The following is a 19182-nucleotide window of genomic DNA, read 5'->3' on the forward strand; positions in this document are numbered from 1 at the left end:
GAAGCAATCTAGTTAATTTGATTTGACACTACTTAGATTCCCTTACAGAGAACTGTTTGATCTAACAATCCATTCTTTAACCAACCATAGTGCCATGGTACCCTAGGCTCTGATTGGCCAAGTCTGGGTTCTATGTCCACCATCAAGTTTGAATGGAACAGCACAAAAGTAGGTAGTTGATCCTTCTAACAACTGCTGATACTGCTGGATGCTGAAAGATGCAAAAATTGGAGTGAGAGTCAGAGACATGGAAGGCTGAGTCTAGGGAAGAGATTTGGCACTGGAAATAGGTAAGAAGCAACAAGGTTTTATCCATGATAACCTCCCCACTCTGTGTGCATAGTCACGATGTACTGTATTGAGAAAAGGTGCCAAGTGTAGGTGCTAGGAGTCCTGGACCACACTGAGGGGTGTGTGTGTGTGTGTGTGTGTGTGTGTGTGTGTGTGTGTGTGTGTGTGTGTGTTTTAGTCTCTAGTCTTTGGCTGAATTCAGTGGATTCAATGGACACAAATGTACGCCAAGAAGTCATTCCCATTTATGCTTATAATGATCAAGAATTTAATTTTGGAATCCTTTAGAGGAAATACCCTAAAAATCCACAAGATGGGAACATTACCACATAAAAGTGGTATGTGGCATGGCCTGTGTGTTTGTCCCTCTCCTTGATATATGTCTATCCTAGTGTTCAGCTTTGTGAGCCTAACAGTCTTTCTGTGTCTGTATGTCATCTTCCATACGTAAGTCTTCTTCCTATAGCATTTTTGTTTCTACTTCTTTTTCATTATTTTTTCTTTTTCCTCTTACTACTTCCTAAATAAACAATTTGGAAGACTATGATACTGGATTATAATCTCAAGTGAAATTTTTTTTTTCAGTAGAACCATCAGTTCCTGCCTTTAACATTCTATAGAAGTGTTCTTTCTAGGAAAAATGTCTAAATTAGTTTTTAACTAGCATTGCTTTGGGGCAGTTAATGATTCTCAATTTAAAAGTCCCCTGAGGGTGTACATTTGGCACAAAGGTTAAGATATTTCTTGTGGTTCAGTGGGTTAAGCCACCCACTAAATTACCTGAGTCCCTTATGGGCAAAAGTTAAAGTCCCAACTGATCCATTTCCAATCCAGCTCCGTGCTCATGGGCCTGGGAAAGTGGTAGAAGACAGTCTACGTTTTTGGATTTCTACACCGATGTGAGAGACCAGGATGGAGTTGTGGGCTGTTGGCATCAGCCTGGCTGACCCGGCCTTTGCTGAGGGAGTGGACCAACAAATAGAAGATTTCTCTGTTTCTCTCTCTCTGTTGCTCTTTCAAATAAAAATTTCATAAAACCTGAAAACTACAGAATTAAATAATATTCACTGTATTCTATGTGAATTCAATATCAATGAACTTACATAATGAAAGTCACTGGAATGCAAAAGCACAAGGCTGTGTGTAAAGATCAGGATATCACTCTGTTGGACCACTTTTCAGTTAAAAGAAATATATCCATTTCATTTTGAAATATATCCATCTGCTGGACTGAATTTTTACACTAGCTTGCCTGTTTTAAATAAGCACAATGATGCATGCATAAGTGGTAGAGTGTAACGGTTAAGAGTTTATCCTCTTGAATCAAATTGAGTTGGTTGAAACACTAATTTGTCACTTAATAGCTTTAAGACCTTAGCAGTCATTTACTGTCCCTGTGCCTCACTCTCTGCACCCAAACAGTGGAAACAATGACACATATCTCCTCAATTTAGTACAAAGATAACCTTAACTAATATCTATAGAATGCTCAGAATGATGCCAGTACGTAAGAAGTATTCAGTAAGCATTGACCTCAGGTACTGTGCCTTTGTGGCGGAGGAAAGAAAAAACCTGAGGGGCCCAAATGGCTTTCCCAAAGCCATGTATCTCATGATTTAGACTGCCCACATTTACCCAGGTATCTGTTCCCTTATGGGGCTAATGTAAGAGCTGAAAGAATCAGATGGTCAGTTTTTCCTTCTCAGTGCATGGTTTTTAGATCCTGGCTGACTGGTCCACCAGTGGTTCCTAGAGAAGACACACGTTCACAGCATTGAGCTCTGGATTCTGCCAGAGAATCCTGACACACTGGTTCACGTACAGACACAAAGAGTAGGGTGTAAGTAATGAAGAATGGCCACAACCAACCAAATTGGAGTATGTCAAATGCCTCTTTGTCTTGAATATTTTTACTATTGTGTCCCTAGAACAATGTTTGCTTGGGCCATAGTAGTTTCTTAATAAATATTTATTAAATAAATAAATACATAAAGGATGAGAATAGAACAAAGGTAAATACTGAACAACAATGAGGTTAAGGTTACAATAAAGCATTGCATGTGAGTGGTCTCAGAGAAATGGTCAAAATCTTTTTTTTAAAAAATTTTATTTATTTTTATTAAAAAGTCACATTTGCAGAGAGAAGGAAACAGAGAGAAAGATTTTCCATCTGTTGGTTAACTCCCTGAGTAGCTACAATGACCAGAGCTGAGCCAGTCTGAAGCCAGGAGCCAGGAGCCAGGAGCTTATTCCAGGTCCCCCATGCGAGTACAGGGTCCTAAAGCTTTGGGCCATCCTCTACTGCTTTCCCAGGTCACAAACAAGGAGCTGGATGGGAAGTGGAGCAACTGGGATATCTAATCCAATAAAAACCACGGCAATTCTGACTTCACAAATTTGGACTAAAGCTTAACCTATGCATTAGCAAAGACATAAAAATGAAAGGAAAATAACTCTTTAGAAAGTATGTTAAGAATATAAACAGGCTGGGCCCGGCGCGGTGGCGCAGTGGTTAAAGGTCCTCGCCCTGCACGCCCGGGATCCCATATGGGCGCCGGTTCTAATCCCGGCAGCCCCGCTTCCCTTCCAGCTCCCTGCCTGTGGCCTGGGAAAGCAGTTGAGGACGGCCCAAAGCTTTGGGAACCTGCACCCGCGTGGGAGACCCGGAAGAGGCTCCTGGCTTCGGATCGGCATAGTATCGGCCCGTTGCGCTCACTTGGGGAGTGAATCATCGGACGGAAGATCTTCCTCTCTGTCTCTCCTCTCTGTATATCCGCCTTTCCAATGAAAAAATAATAAAAATAAATCTTTAAAAAAAAAAAAAGAATATAAACAGGCTTATTGAGGCATAAAGATCCAGAAACCATTGCATCTTAAATTATTCTTAATATTTAATTGATGTGGGCTTCCTGAGACTCTTTTATCAGAAACAAGTTCATCAGTCTAATATGTGCTAATAATTTAGTTTTCAAAATTATTTTGGTCCTTTGATTTACTTCTTTGCTTGCATTTGTTTCAATATAGAACATAGATCTTTATGTTTTCAGTCTGAAACAGCATGATTCATCTGAATGGCACTGGCTAGAACCTCCAGCACAAAGGCATACAAACAATATAAGAACAGACATTCCTGTCTTGTTCATAATCACAATGGGAAAACATGCTGCCTTTTGCCACAGGGCCTGATGATAACCTTTGTAGATGCCCTTAGTTGGTTGGAGGAATGCTACCAATAGCATGTCAATCCCTTCTGGTTTTATACCTTTTCATGGAAATTTTACATACATTTTTATTGGTTCCTTCTTTGTTCAAGTTAGGATCTGCAATGTTTAACACTTGTAGCTCATGATGATTTCTGAGTCACTTTTCCAGACTGACCAGTGTGAAAGGTGATCGTCTGGTTGTGAAGTGAATTTGTCCCGGTTTCCTTCTCAGCTTGGCCACTGAGGCCTGGTCATTGTGGCCATAGCTAAATCTTTAACTATAGATACATATTCAAGGATTCACTATGACTCTGATACACAGTGACAGCCATGCTGCACTCACAGCCTCATTTCTTTAGTCCTTTGACCCCACCCTTGAGGCTTTTTGGCCGCCAGACACCTCCACAGAAGCAGTACCACAGGGAGAGAAGGTGCAGAGAAGAGCACATCCACTTGCTCCTCATTGGCTTCCCCCATAGCCCATCCTTTCTACCCATTGCCAGGAATGGGTTCTGCCTTACAAACCCACCCCTTCTGAACACCACAGAATGATGGTGCCCCTGTAGAAGCCTTCACTGGGCCAATGGCCAGACTAGGTCTCCTCCTTTCCCTTTCCTAGCTTCAAAAAAATGCTTCTATTCCTCTTACAATCTGTGTAATAAGTAAAGCCCTGTCTTACCGAAGTCCCTGCTAAGACATTCAAGTACCTTGGTGCAAGCTAAAAAAGAGGTCTCTTCCTCACATCATTATCTTCCCACTTTCTGGAACAAGGTAGTTTCATCTCTTTGCAGTCTTTCCACCATGCAGCACACATAAAGCCTTAGGTGGCCAGCCGTGGCTGATACTCATTCATCTCTCTGCCTCTTTAGGTTCTGAAGCACTTACGACACCTGAACTTCACCAACAACATGGGGGAGCAGGTGACTTTTGATGAGTGTGGAGACCTCATGGGGAACTATTCCATCATCAACTGGCACCTCTCCCCAGAGGACGGCTCCATCATGTTTAAGGAAGTTGGATACTATAATGTCTATGCCAAGAAGGGAGAAAGGCTTTTCATCAACGAGGAGAAGATCCTATGGAGCGGGCTCTCCAGAGAGGTATGTGTTGCCCCTCACAATGCCAGACACCTCTGTTGTTGCCAGGAAACCATGCTGGGCTTTGCAAGGCCTTGGGCCACACTTCTGGACCTCCAAAGTGATGGATCCACTTTCCTCAACTCACTAATGCTGAATTTCTGGAGCTCCTTGTGAAATCAAGAAGTGTAGAACATAGAGAAGAGAATCCCTCCGAACCTGAGCCAATGCTTTTTTGTTAATAATGCAACAGTTTTGGGCCCGGCGCGGTGGCACAGTGGTTAAGGTCCTCGCCTTGCACGCCCGGGATCCCATATGGTCGCCGGTTCTAATCCCGGCGGCCCTGCTTCCCATCCAGCTCCCTGCTTGTGGCCCAGGAAAGCAGTCGAGGACGGCCCAAAGCTTTGGGACCCTGCACCCACATGGAAGACCGGGAAGAGGCTCCTGGCTTCGGACCGGCATAGGATCAGCCGTTGTGCTCACTTGGGGAGTGACTCATCGGACGCAAGATCTTCCTTTCTGTCTCTCCTCACTGTATATCCGCCTTTCCAATAAAAATAAAATAAATCTTTAAAAAAAAAATGCAACAGTTTTACTTTTCACAAATATGATTCCCTTGCAAAGAATAAGGTTTTTATTTTCTTGTTGTTAAAACTATCCACAGCTAGAGAAAACTAGTTAGGCAAATATGAACATCACTCAAATCAGGGCTCTGAACTGGAACCAAGGAAAGAATCTTACCTGGGGTTGGGGAGACAAGTTTGTGCGGTGTAGAGGGCTGCTTTGGGGACAGATGGTCACAGTTAGCAGGATATACGAATGACCTTCAGTACTCAGGAGCACTAAGTGTCCGGTACTTCTTTGCGTAACAAAGAATGGATCCCACCTGTGTTGTTAAGAGCAACTGTTGAAAGACCATCAAGTCTAATACAAAGCTGGATTATCTGGATGAGCCATTTAGTGATATTACCCTTGGCCCTGGACAATTCACACAGAGGCAGTTCCCTGTCTTCCAGATAGCTCAGGTCTGACTGATAAAGCAGAGGGATAATTTGTTCTCACTCCACAGAAGACTTATAACAAAGCAAAGGCTGCTGACTGCCTGTGACAATGGTCATGCCTGCCTCTTTAGGATCCCTGTACCTGAAGCCTGATTAACAACCAGAAGCCCATCAATCAGTGAATGTGCACTTAGGAAAGACATGTGATGGATTGAATGTCCATTCTAAGACATGCATGTTCTAGAATGTTCTGATGGTATTCCTCTGCCACTAATTACAGACTTGTCTAAACCATCACACATTTCGACTGAGCCCTAAGTTGATCGTCTGTAATATCACCTGTTTACCCTTATTAGATTATCCAGATTATCTCCTACCTCCATTGGTGTGCATAATTTATTGTCTCTAATTGGACATATTTTCCCTCCTGCATGAAAATTATTTCCTGTACAATTCTCTGTAATTGTAATGCCTTCTCCCAGGCTATGCACATCATAGACTTAACACTAGTAGAAAATACAGAGAATCCTCATAAATTCATCTCTTATTTTCCTGGACCAGTTGACCCAGTTAGAGGTTAAATCTGGGTCTTCCATAGAAGCCTCAGCTGAAGCCCAGCACACATGATGCACCCAGTCAATCTTCAGGCCAAGTCTACTGTTTCTTTCCTGTGTATTTTGTAGAACTGATTACAATCATATCATCTGTGTTTAACTACAAATTTTATAGTAACAGCTTCTCTATCTCATGAAGTTATTGCTGATAATGAAAAAATTAGATAAACTGAATCTTACTATATAAATGCAAACTGTCACTGACAGAGCAATTATAGCTTAGCCAAATTTACTTACAAATGGGCCCCTTTAGACTTGGCTCTTTATTAAAGATCTGTCTCCAGCTGTCTAATTAGAAGTTGGTGATACTGAGTTTTAGAGAGGCAAAGGTTACTACCTGGACCACACACTGGTCACTGTGAGAGTTCAGGTCAAACACCAAATGCCCCAACCCCAACCTTAGTGTTCCATCTTTTAGAATGTACTGCAAATACTTCTTCTTGTGCTACAAAAAAAAAATCAGGATAATAGGAGTCACTTTAACCAGAGACTTAGAATTTGGATGTGCTTTCTAGGCCAGAAGTAGGCAGGCATCTTTATTGAGGCTGCAGAAGACTAAAAGATACTTACAAAATCAATCTTGCCAGTGGCTGCCTCAGCCCATTCCTGTGGTGATGGGGTTTTTCTTTAGCTCATGGATGCTGAACTTGAAGGGCATGCAGAGGGAGACATTCTTCTCATCCTTGACCAGGATGAAACAGAGCTTGGGGTGATGAAAAATGCAGACTTTAAAGACTGGTCAGTGTGAATCTCAGCTCTCCAGCCCAGACCACTGTGTGACCTTGAGCCTGTTCCCTAAACATTATAAAGAAGAGAAATTTAAAAGCATGGCACAGACTGCTGAAAGCCCCCAGTATTTGGACTTCCTTTTTCCTTTCAAGAGAAGACTCTGTTTTAGCTGGACACATGACCATCCAGAATAAAGATGACATTTTCCAGCCCCCTTTTCTGCTAAATGTGAGTTGCGATGTAAGTGGAAATGCTGTGTGATGGCTTCCAGGAATCTTCTTTAAAATATAATGCTTCCTGCTTTCTTCATTCCTACCTCTGTCTTTTTTTCTGGAAGCCAGATGCTTCTTTCAAAGGACCATGAGGCAAAGACCAAACATGTCCAAATAGCAAAATGAAAGGGTCGAGGTCTCCAGTACCATGGGGGGGTGGGGGCAGATCACTATGGACCACACCCACAAATGTTTCTAGGAAAGACAGATGCATTTCAACCTTCTTGGTGCCAAGAAGGAAAACAAAACTCATTTTGTGAAACTAAATAAATATTGATATAAAAAAGAGACTAAAGCAGCACAAGCAAAGATAGTTATAGGACTAGGCTGTTTATAAACATAAATGTTCAAATCCTAAATAAAATATCAGCAACCCTCTGTCAGTAATGTATAAAATAGTGTGTCATGACTCAGTAAACAGTGAATTTATATAAATATAATGATAGCCAAACATAGCAAAGTTCCTACATGTAGCTTATCACCATTAATAAAGTAAAGGCAAAAAGTTCTATAACATCAACACATACAGAGAAAGTATTTGATAACATTGAATACACTTTCAGATTAAAAACAAAACTTCATAAATATAGTAACAAAACAGACCTTGCATTGTCTTACCTTGATAAAGGCTGTAACAACCATCATTCTTTAATAGGAAAAATTTAGAACCATTCCTGGTGCAGGTGTAGGAAGCAGGATCCATTGCTTTCACTCCACAATCAAGCAGGTTGGTAACTAAAGAAAGACTGAAAACTGGGCCATGTGGTAACTGGTCTTCAGGACTGAATGTGTTCATGTGAATTCTTTCACCCTTTCCTTCATTTCCCAGGGTTCCCAGGGTCTTAACAACCACAAGACCTACTTCCTTATTTTTTTTTGTAATTTTTATTTTCCATGATACAGTTCCACAGGCTGAGAGATTTCCCCCTCCTCATTTCTCCCACCCCCACGCTGTTTCCTCCACATTATTACAGTAGTATAGTTCTTCAGCCACAGCCCAAGTCCGTCATTCGGTTGCTTCAGTGTATCATGACACTGTAGGTATGGACAATGGGAGAAAGTCCCTCTTCTGCTGTTGTTAGAGCACAATATCGAACACCTTCTGTTCACAGGTTTTGGAACTCCTCTGTCAAGTCAGTATTTCTTTTTTCTGCTGGAAATAGTGACAGTTGCTTGCTTGCCTTATATGTTTTCAATTTTGCGACATGCCCTAAAGCAATTAGGTAGAGGGGAGACTTGGAAGCAGTAAAGGTCCTGGTGTATATTAAGCCTTAGCTACACGTTATGCCACTGCAGCTACAAAGATGAATGACATTTATTTGCTCCATACCATTATAAATGTGAGATCAACACTCATTCTTGCCACATATTATCTCTGAAATGTGATAAACTGTTAGCTACTAAATTTCTACAGCACTTAACTACTCAGCATGATGAAAGAATGACAGAGAAATTAGAACTGGAGGAAAAAGTGAAAAAACTGAGTAAAACCATCCAAGATTTCAGGGATCTTAAAATCAGCAAAAGCCCCCAACAAAACTAGTTTCAAGTTTTGTTTGTGTGTGTATATTAGGAAAACTAATGTAGCTGATAGGGAAAGTGGTCATCTATGACATTATATCCAATACATTGGTTGGTTTTCTTTTGAGTTTTTTTTTCTGTATTGACAATCACATCACTTGCAAACAATACAAATGTATTCCATTGCTTCAGTATATATGCAGTTGTTTTTGTCTTAATCTACTAGCTAGCACCTTTAGCACAATACTAAATAGCAGTGATGATAGTGGACATCTTTGCTCTCAAGGAAATGTTGTTGGTGTTCTCACATACAGAATGATGTTTCCTATAAGAAAAGGTTTATATTACCCCATTTCAGTTACAGCTATTTCTTCCTACACCTTTTTCTCCAAGTTTTGCCATTAGTTTACATTGCAGTTCATCAAAATCAATTGCTGACCATATGACCTGTGTCTGTTAATTATTTTTAATGTCATGAATAATATGTATAGGTTTTCTATTCTTTTGGTGCACGACCAATATGGTCAGGGTATATCTTCGTAGCATTTCCATCTCTCTTTTTTGAGAGATTTATTTATTTTTATTGGAAAGGCAGATTTACAGAGAGAAGGAGAGACAGAGAGGAAGATCTTCCATCTGCTGATCCACTCCCCAAGTGGCCACAAAGGCTGAAGCTGAGATGATACAAAACCAGGAGCTTCTTCTAGGTCTCCCACGTAGGTGTAGGGTCCCAAGGCCTTGGACCATCCTTTACTGCTTTCTGAGGCCATAAGCAGGGAGCTGGAATAGAAGTGAAGCAGCTGGGATATGAACCAGCGCCCATATGGAATCCTGGCACATGCAAGGTGAGGATTTTAGCCACTAAGCTACTGTGCCAGGCCCTTTCCATCTCTTTTAAAAGTGGAAAGTGGTGGTGTTTTTTCACAAGTCTTCATATTCCTCACACTTTGCGGTTCCAGGGCTCCTGGATACTTTGGCCTTCAGTAACCGGAATGTGCTGGTCTTTTTCAAAAGTCTAGCTAAGGTCCAGGGGATCCCACCTTGCCTGCAGACTCAGGAAGGTATCAGAACCTAGGGATTTATATGCCCTAAGACAATCTTATCGCATGAGTGATGTGAACAAATCAAGTCAGGGCACACAGGGCAGAACTTCCAGGCCTGAGTTCCCCTGTGGAACTAGGCAGAAGCCCTTCTCTAAGGGACCTTGCTGATTCTCCAACACTCTCCCACTTGTCCCTTTCCCTTCATAGGTCCTGTGTCCTCCATTGCCTGTTTGCAGCAGGAGCCCCTGCTTACAGGTGAATCCTTAGTGTCAGCTTGTGAAGACAGTGAGATGCAAGCATGGCTATTTTCATTTTCCATATGATTCTTGTCTGGTTCTGCAGGGTTGTACCAAATGACACGAATGAGTAATAGAATGCCCACCCACTCCTGCCCTTTTTCCTCTCCTCAGGTAAATTTTTTTTATAAGATCACATTGACTTCTTCCTTAAAACTCTAGTATTGCCACTTTTCTGCAATGAGCATAGAACAATGGTCCTCTTAGGTGTGAATATGTGATGGGGAGCTGGAAGTGAGAGATGGAGTAAAACAGACAATTAGATAGATGTTATAGATTATTGCTTATTAGTTATTGGTTATAGGACAATACACTGTTTTCCTGGGTCTGGCTTTCTCTTTGAATGGCAGAGATTAAAAATAAAATTCAAAAGGATCCAAGCACTTTTGGCCTAGCACTTAAGGAGCCATAAAGATACTTGCATCCACAGCCGGCACAATGGTTCGATTGGCTAATCCTCCACATGCATAACCCAGCATCCCAAAGGGGCACCAGTTCATGGCCCAGCTGCCCCCACTTTCCCTTATGGCCTGGGAAAGCAGCAGAGGATGACTCAAAGCCTGGAGACTATGCACCCACAAGAAGAAGCTCCTGGCTTCAGATTAACTCAGCTACAGCTGTGACAGCTATTCAGGAAGTGAGCCAGCAGACAGAAGATTTTTTTCTCTCTGTCTCGCCTTCTCTGTAAATGTGCCTTTCCAATATAAACAAATAAGTCTTTAAAAGAAATAAAGAAAGACACCTGCATCCATCCCACACTGGAGTGCCTGGCGTTCTGGTTCCAGCTTCTAATTGAGACCCTGAGAGACAGCCGGTGTTAGCCCAAGTCACTAGGTCTGCCACTCACGTGAAAAACCTGAACTGAGCTCCTGGCTTGGCCCTGGGATCTTTCAGGCATCTAGGAAGTGATGCAATGGATGAGAGTTGACTCTTTTCTTTCTCTCTCTCTCCCTCTCAAATGCATAATGATTTTTTAAATAAAAATTATAAATAAAATTTATCCAAACATGAGCCAGTGAAGACAGAAAGAGGCAAGGACTATAATTGACCAAAACTGTGTACCTGAATTCCATTAATATAAATAATTCTATAAATTGTACATAAAACCTGTAATCAGGATTTCCTGCAGCTCCCACAGCATTTCCTTCGGCACTGCTCTCTGACCCATTTACTTCACATCCTTCTATACCTCTCCCGAGTGCCTCACTGGGCTGTTGCCAAGGTCTCAGAAATTACCCTGCAGTGCTTAAAATAAAAATACAGGAATTGCAATTCACCACAAAGTTCAGAGCCCCACTTTCAAGCAAAGTTCCCCTGTCTCAGTTTCTCCCCTGGTGACTGTTCCTCTGAGTGGCAGTTCATGTTCCCGTACCTTATGATGTGTGTCAAGCTTTTACATCCATGAAGAACAAACAGGTGTTTCATTCTGGGACTGAGACACTGATGGGAGAGTGAATTATTTAAGTAGAAATTGACCACGTGTAGACTCTCAAAAATTAGTCATCACAGAATCCCCACAGAGATCACTCCCTTTCACAAATAACAAAATCGAGGACCCCACCCCTCCTCTGCCTGGAAGGGGCCCCTGCCTGCCACGCGGATCCTTGTGCCTAACTCCTCCCTGTCACCCAGGTCTGAGGAGCCACAGTCACTCCTGTACCTTCTGTCTTCCAGGTGCCCTTCTCCAACTGCAGCCGGGACTGCCTGGCAGGGACCAGGAAGGGGATCATTGAAGGGGAGCCCACCTGCTGCTTTGAGTGTGTGGAGTGTCCTGATGGGGAGTACAGCGACGAGACCGGTAAAGGAACTGCCCCATGCCAGCACTGTGTGGTACATGGTCTTCCAGAGGGAGGGGCACCTGTGCCTGACACAGCGAAACCCATGGAGGGGATGGACTGAGGTGGTACTTAACCTGGTTTCTCCTCTGACAAAATTATGTCTGAGTACTGGACAGTGCTGGGTACTGAGAGGGAGCAGGAAGGAATGTTAGGTGTTTGAATATCATGAGAGCTCCCAGACATGCCTGCTACATCCCTGCTTCTCACTTTTTTTAAGACTTTTTTTGAAAGGAGAAGTTGCAGAAAGAGAGAGAGAGATCTTACACCAACTAGTTCACTCCTCCAAATGACCATAACAAGCTGAGGTAGGTCAGTCCAAAGCCAGGAGCCAGAAGCTCTCTCCAGGTCTCCCATGTGTGTGCAGGGGCCCAAGCATGTGGGCCATCCTCTGCTGCTTTCCTAGGTACAGTAGGCAGAAGCTGGGTCAGAAGTGAGCATCTAGAACTCAACCCAATCCCACATGGGATGCTGACACCTAGAGGCTTAACCTGTATGCCATGGCATCTACCTTCTGTTTTTAACATTGATGCTGCTCTCCAATGCTGTTTTTTTCTTGGCACTCAGTGGCCCTGAGCTGAGAAAGTTCCAGCTGCCCCCAACTCCAGAGGCAAGAGGTCAGGATAAGATTGACTGCTGGTGTCTGGCACTGTGTATATTGTCTGACATTTTTACTGACCCTCAAGTCTTCTTAAGATAGGAATAACCATGAAACCTATCTCAAAGATCTTTGAGAGTTAAACAAATGAGTAAAGCACATGACGAGTCCTAGATAAGTCTTTGTTAAAAAAAAAAATAAAACTGTGGCATAGTGGAAGCATTCTAAAATGTTAACTATAATTGTCATTGAATTTCATCTTTGTGACAATAATGGGATTGTTATTGCTTCCACTTTTACAATTGAGAAAACCCAAAGCCACACAGCCAGCAAGCAACATGGCTAGGGTCTTGTGTAGCTGGCTGTCTACACCCAAACTCCCTTTGCTATCCAAAATTGCACAGAGCAGGGGACATAGCAGAGACCTAATAACCATGTTGGGGTTGAATGAGCCTGCAGCCAGGTGGTAGCTGAGCTGGTCTGCACTGCCATCATAACTGCCTGGTATCCCGTACCAGCATGGTGTAAACCTCAGATACACACAGCACAACTCATTAAAACAGCAGGCAGAACAGAATCAGATTGTGAAGAGCTGAGGAACCATGCTACACCGCTGGTGGCCAGGGCAGTGTCTGCTACAATCAGGAGATAAAGGAAGCACCTACTGTCCACCCAGGTGAAAAGGCAAAACAATTGATAGAATCATCAAAGGCACCTGAAATCCATATTCGTGTTAGTGAACAGAAATCAGAGCTTAGTACATTGTGGGTAATGCAAAAGTTAGAATGATTTCGTCAACAAAGAAAACATAGTGGCCACATGCAATGCTGACTGTGTGCTCCCACGGGCCACTCACGGATTTTATTCTAACCCACGCAGTAACGGATTCTTCCCTCGCACGTTTTGCAGATGCCAGTGCCTGTGACAAGTGCCCAGATGACTTCTGGTCCAATGAGAACCACACTTCCTGCATCGCCAAGGAGATCGAGTTCCTGGCCTGGACGGAGCCCTTTGGGATCGCGCTCACCCTCTTTGCCGTGCTGGGCATCTTCCTGACCGCCTTTGTGCTGGGCGTCTTCATCAAGTTCCGCAACACGCCCATCGTCAAGGCCACCAACCGCGAGCTCTCCTACCTGCTCCTCTTCTCCCTGCTCTGCTGCTTCTCCAGCTCCCTCTTCTTCATCGGTGAGCCCCAGGACTGGAATTGCCGCCTGCGCCAGCCGGCCTTCGGCATCAGCTTCGTACTGTGTATCTCGTGCATTTTGGTGAAGACCAACCGCGTCCTGCTTGTGTTCGAGGCCAAGATCCCCACCAGCTTCCACCGCAAGTGGTGGGGACTCAACCTGCAGTTCCTGCTGGTTTTCCTCTGTACCTTCATGCAGATCGTCATCTGCGGGATCTGGCTCTACACGGCGCCGCCCTCCAGCTACCGCAACCACGAGCTGGAGGATGAGATTATCTTCATCACGTGCCACGAGGGCTCACTCATGGCCCTGGGCTTCCTGATCGGCTACACCTGCCTGCTGGCCGCTGTCTGCTTCTTCTTCGCCTTCAAGTCAAGGAAGCTGCCCGAGAACTTCAACGAAGCCAAGTTCATCACCTTCAGCATGCTCATCTTCTTCATCGTCTGGATCTCCTTCATCCCCGCCTACGCCAGCACCTACGGCAAGTTTGTCTCTGCAGTGGAGGTGATCGCCATCCTGGCCGCCAGCTTCGGCCTGCTGGCCTGCATCTTCTTCAACAAGGTCTACATCATTTTGGTCAAGCCGTCCCGCAACACCATCGAGGAGGTGCGCTGCAGCACGGCCGCTCACGCTTTCAAGGTGGCGGCCCGGGCCACACTGCGTCGCAGCAACGTCTCCCGCAAGCGCTCCAGCAGCCTCGGGGGCTCCACGGGCTCCACACCCTCGTCCTCCATCAGCAGCAAGAGCAACAGCGAAGACCCCTTCCCACAGCCCGAGAGGCCGAAGCAGCCACCGCCGCCGCTGGCCTCGCCCCAGCCGGGGCGGCAGCAGCAACAGCCGCCACACCAGCCCAGATGCAAGCAGAAGGTCATCTTCGGCAGTGGCACCGTCACCTTCTCCCTGAGCTTCGATGAACCCCAGAAGAACGCCATGACTCCCAGGAATTCCCAGCGCCAGAACCCCTCGGAGGCCCAGAAAAGCAACGAGACCCTGACCAGGCACCAGGCGTTGCTACCGCTGCAGTGCGGAGAGACCGAGGCAGAACTGATGATGGACCAGGAGGAAGGCGTGCACGGGCCTGTGGGTGGGGACCGCCGACCAGACACGGAAGCCCCAGAGGAGATGTCCCCTGGGCTCGTGGTGTCCAATTCACGGAGCTTTGTCATCAGCGGTGGAGGCAGCGCTGTGGCAGAAAACAGACTGCACTCCTAAGGCGGAAGGAGAAGGCCTGTCCAGGAGGTGTCCAGAGAGCCTACGTGGAATCCCAGCCACACAGAGGAGGAAGCCCTGACAGACACAGACAGTGCCCAGAATTCAGTCGCCCCCTTTGCCATGACAGCGGATGAACTTATACAAGAAAAGCCACGTGTTCCTGTGACACCATTGGTCCGAGTCCGGATGAACAATGTCAGATTGGCTGCACCCCTGTGCCTGCATCTCCCTGCACACACCCAACCCCTGGAATGATGAGGCCGAGGCTTTAAACCACTCATGATGTCTGGCATGGACCTCCGACCTGCTGCTGCTAGCCTGTGACAGCTGGAGAGAGAGTTCCCCCTTGCCGCAGCTGAGCAACTGGAATGGGACAGTGACCTCTGGTTTAGATCCAGGCTAGTGTGAGCCACCGCAAGGGGCCGGGAAAGGGTTGCACAGATCCTCTGAGCTGTATCTATAGTTCATGCTTTGGCTATGGAAGTGGCCCTCTGTTGTAATGACCAGTGGAGAAGTCACAGTCTCATTTCTACAAGACAGTATTATCAAGCTCTATTTTCCTCCCTCCATGCCACCCTCACCCACATGAACTGAGCCCCTTGTGAGCTTTATCAGGGTGTTGGAAATCCGGAAGCTCCCCTTTCCTCACCTCAAAAACTTTCAGAAGCAAGCTGCATGCGTGACCCCTGCAGAGAATGAGCTTGAATTGCTGGCCACCTATCTGTTGTTGAGGAAGAAAGAGCACCACGCCCCCAGTGCCACTCCCCCTTCCAGGCCAGTGGAGTTGAAGGCATCAAATGTGAATTGCTGAGAATGCACACTCTAGGGCCAGCAAGAATGGGATCCAAGCCTTAGACTGATCCCTTGCATGCTGGGTGAGGACAGGCAGGGAACTATCACCTCTGAGCCCCATCCTCTTTGTCTCTAAAATGGAGGTAGTAGTCACCCCCTTCCTTCAGAGTTGTTCCGAGAATTAACCTGAGATAATGTATGTATCCTAGCGCGGTGCCTTGCACGTAATAAGCACACAATAAACATTAGATAATATTGTGTCTTGTGATTATTAGTTGTTTCTTGCTTACTATATAAAGAAGCCATCGTCTATTTACTTCTTACAGTCCAGCGATCTATGATTTTCTAAAACAGTTATTATACCAGGAACATACAGCCTGGCAGCCCAGGCTCTCTCCCATGGACTAGGTGTGCCAGGTGTAGCAGCCGTTTTCCTTAGTGGGTTAGACAAGAATGCCACCCACACACTGGGAACACAGCAGATGCTGCCAGCTTGGCCATGGTAAGGTGCAGGGATCCTACCTTTGTAGACAGTACACAATCCCTTGATGAATGCAATACCCCATTCTCGTGGATCCCCGTAGGTCCATGCTTTCTGAAAGGCCCCAAGAACATGTCCTGGGCAGCCCACCATCTCTGCTTGTGTCCTTCAGCTTGGCCAATTTCTGAAAACAGTGAAGGCATCCAGTGGAAGGCAAAGATTTTCCTTGACGAGTCAGATTTTTCATGACTGCCAATCAGAATGCCAGTCTCCATCAAGGATCCACCAACTCCGGGCCTCAGTTCAGGCCACATAGGGAACACTGGTTGACAGTGAAGAAGCCAGAAATTCAATCATGCCCCAGAGGGCCCGATGATGCCAGCACCTGCACTTCTGGCACCACAGGAGGGTATTCCCATTCCAGCATTAGCTCCTCGGGTCATTGTAAATGCTACTCTGAAGTGGAGGCCAACTCTCAACACTTCAGTCTGCCTGAGGCTTGTAGAAACTTCCTCCTCCGACCAGTGTTTTTCCAGTGCTCTTTGAGGTTACTTCAGCGTATGTTGTGGGGGTGCAGGGCTGGGTGGACAGCCTGGTGAACACCTTCTCCCCCACTCCACCCAGCAACCTGCCCACACACTGGGAACTGACTGGGGACTTAGTTCACTCAGTTAAAGAAAAAAAAAAAGTTGAGAGTTTAATGACTTCCCGTTTACATGTCAAAATGGCCCCATAGAAACTCCTGAGCAAGATGCCACAGTAATACCCTCCAATCTATCCCCTAAGGCTGGACTTGGGCATGCATGCCTCAGTCAAGTGGCTCATGGGAAGCGGGACTCAACATTTACAGGGGCTGGCCCTTGGTCACACACTGGCCAATGCAATTGTCTGTTTCAGCTTTCTGGTCAGCATGCAATGGGGGAGGGCAGACATTAGTCTATGAGTGTGTGAGAGGGGCCAGAGTCAAGACCTGGAAGCTCCTCAGGCTGAAACATACCTGATTACCTTACACATGGGTCCAGCCCTCCCCTGGGGTTAGGAAGCAAGAACTTTCAGTATTTTCCTAGAGCAACTAGATCTTTACCTCAAATTCCTATTTAGCCTATTTAGAAAGTTGGTCAAACAGAGGTTATTTTGAACCCCAGTTTTTGTTTCAGTTTCAATGTTTGGGGATCAGTTTAGAGGGTTTTTCCCCATCCTCTCTTGTAGGAGGGTTTCTGTGGTGTGGTAGGGAAGGGCTCCTTAGCTTTCAGCAGCTCCTGTTGATGTTACTGAGAGCCACTTTGTCAGGCCTCAGTAGCTGGGATGCTGGAGTGGAATGCTCAGTGCTAGCATGCTGGAGGCACCATACCCTCACGGCTGCACAGTGGTTTCCATGGATGCATCACTGTCCCAATTGTCAGGCCCTTTCAGGCCTGCCAACTCATTCAGTCACCTCAATATCTACCCCTAAGACTGGGGTGGACACCTGTAGCTCTCACAGCCACATCCATGACTGAGTCCCCTTCACAATATGAGAATTCATGAAGGCTAATGAGATTCCAAGTTCAACTAAGATAGAAGAAGTATAGCTCCAAACCTGGTAGGCAGGACAGTGGCCGCCTGAAGTTGCCTACATTCTGATTCGCAGAGCTACTACTAGATTAAGACAAAGGGAAATAAAGTTGTAAGTGTAAGGTCACCGATAAATTGACCTTGAGGAACAATATATTGAGGTGTCTGTGTTCACTCAGGTGTAACCACGAAGATTTTTAAATGTGGAAGACAGAAGAATTTGTCAGAGGGGTGAGTGTTTGGCCTAGCTGCTAAGATACTCACATCAGGTATTGGTGTGCCTGGTTTTGAACTGGTTCTGGTTTCACTTCCAATTCCAGCTCTCCGCTGGTACACATCCTGGGAGATAGCAGGGGATGATTCAAATAGTTAGAGCCGTGCCTCCCACCTGGACTGAACTCGTGGCTCCTGAGTTTGGACCAGCCCAGTTGTTACAGGCATTCAGGGAGTAAACCAGTGAATGGGATATTTCTATCTGTAGCTTTCTATCTAGTTCCTCTGCCTTCCAAACATTCTAATTACAAAAAGGAGTGTGTCAGAAGGACACAAAATGAGAAAACTCCACTGACCATGACTGCCTTTGTAAAGAAGGGGTCACGAGCCAGGCATGCAGGCAACCTCTAGAACATGGCCCTGCTGGCACCTTGATTATATCCCAGCGAGGCCCTTTTTGTGGTTCTAGCCTCCAGAAACACATGATAACATTGTCATCGTCATCTCCTTCCTGGAGCCTGGCCAGGGCTTCTCAGTGCCTCCTCCCCACCCTCACTGTGTTGCTTTTCCTTCCAGAGAGTTCTCTGATACATCTGTATCATCCGTCTCCATCGTCTCTGATTTGCATCTCTATCCCTCCCCCTCTCTCCCAGGCCTCCCTCCTTATAGTCATCCTCTCGCTCCTTTTTTTTTTTTTTTTTTTGAAAAACATTTTTAGTTTTATTTATGCTTTTTGGAAAGGCAGATTTACAAGAAAGGAAAGCCAGAAAGATCTTCCATTTGTTGATTCATTCCCCAAATGGCTACAACAGTTAGCCCTCTCTTCCTTTAAGAGAGAGAGAGAGGGGGAGAGGGAGAGAGGTTTGTTTAGTTATTTGAAAGACAGTTAAAAAAGAAGAAGAAAAAGAAAAATAGAAACTGACAAGACAAAAGATCTTCCATCTGCTGGTTCACTCCCCAAATGGCTGCAATGGCCAGAGCTGAGCTGAGCTGAGCTGAGCTGAGCTGGAGCAGAGAGCCAGGAACTTCCTCCAAGCCTCCCATGTCTGGGGAAGAGCCCAAGGCCTCAGACAATGCTCTGCTGCTTTGCCAAGCCATAACCAGAGAGATGGATTGGAAATGGAGCAGCTGGGACATAAACACGTGCCCATATAGGGTGTCTGGACTTACAGACAGAGAATTAACCTGCTACACCATCTCATCAGCTCTCTCTTCCCTTCTTTTGAAAATAAAACTGGTATTATCATAGAGTAATTACATGGTGGTG

The 19182-nt window shown here is 45.4% G+C and overlaps 1 protein-coding gene across 2 annotated transcripts in view; it reads left to right on the top strand.

The window, feature by feature from the left end:
• The window catches only part of CASR (calcium sensing receptor), a 28801-nt gene extending 13787 nt beyond the window's left edge, over positions 1–15014 (top strand). The window contains exons 4-6 of one of the 2 annotated variants that reach the window (XM_041002808.1): positions 4364–4594; positions 11721–11844; positions 13389–15014. In XM_041002808.1, the coding sequence (XP_040858742.1) occupies positions 4364–4594; positions 11721–11844; positions 13389–14875 (1842 nt within the window). In that variant the 3' untranslated portion in view covers positions 14876–15014. Of the gene's footprint in view, positions 1–4363; positions 4599–11694; positions 11845–13388 lie in introns of both variants that reach the window. The other variant, XM_041002807.1, reaches the window with a different exon arrangement.
• The last annotated feature ends 4168 nt before the right edge of the window (positions 15015–19182 follow it).

The sequence above is a fragment of the Ochotona curzoniae genome, unplaced genomic scaffold, assembly GCF_017591425.1.
Source record: "Ochotona curzoniae isolate NIBS_2020 unplaced genomic scaffold, NIBS_Ocur_1.0 scaffold_2587, whole genome shotgun sequence".
Lineage (NCBI taxonomy): Eukaryota > Metazoa > Chordata > Mammalia > Lagomorpha > Ochotonidae > Ochotona > Ochotona curzoniae.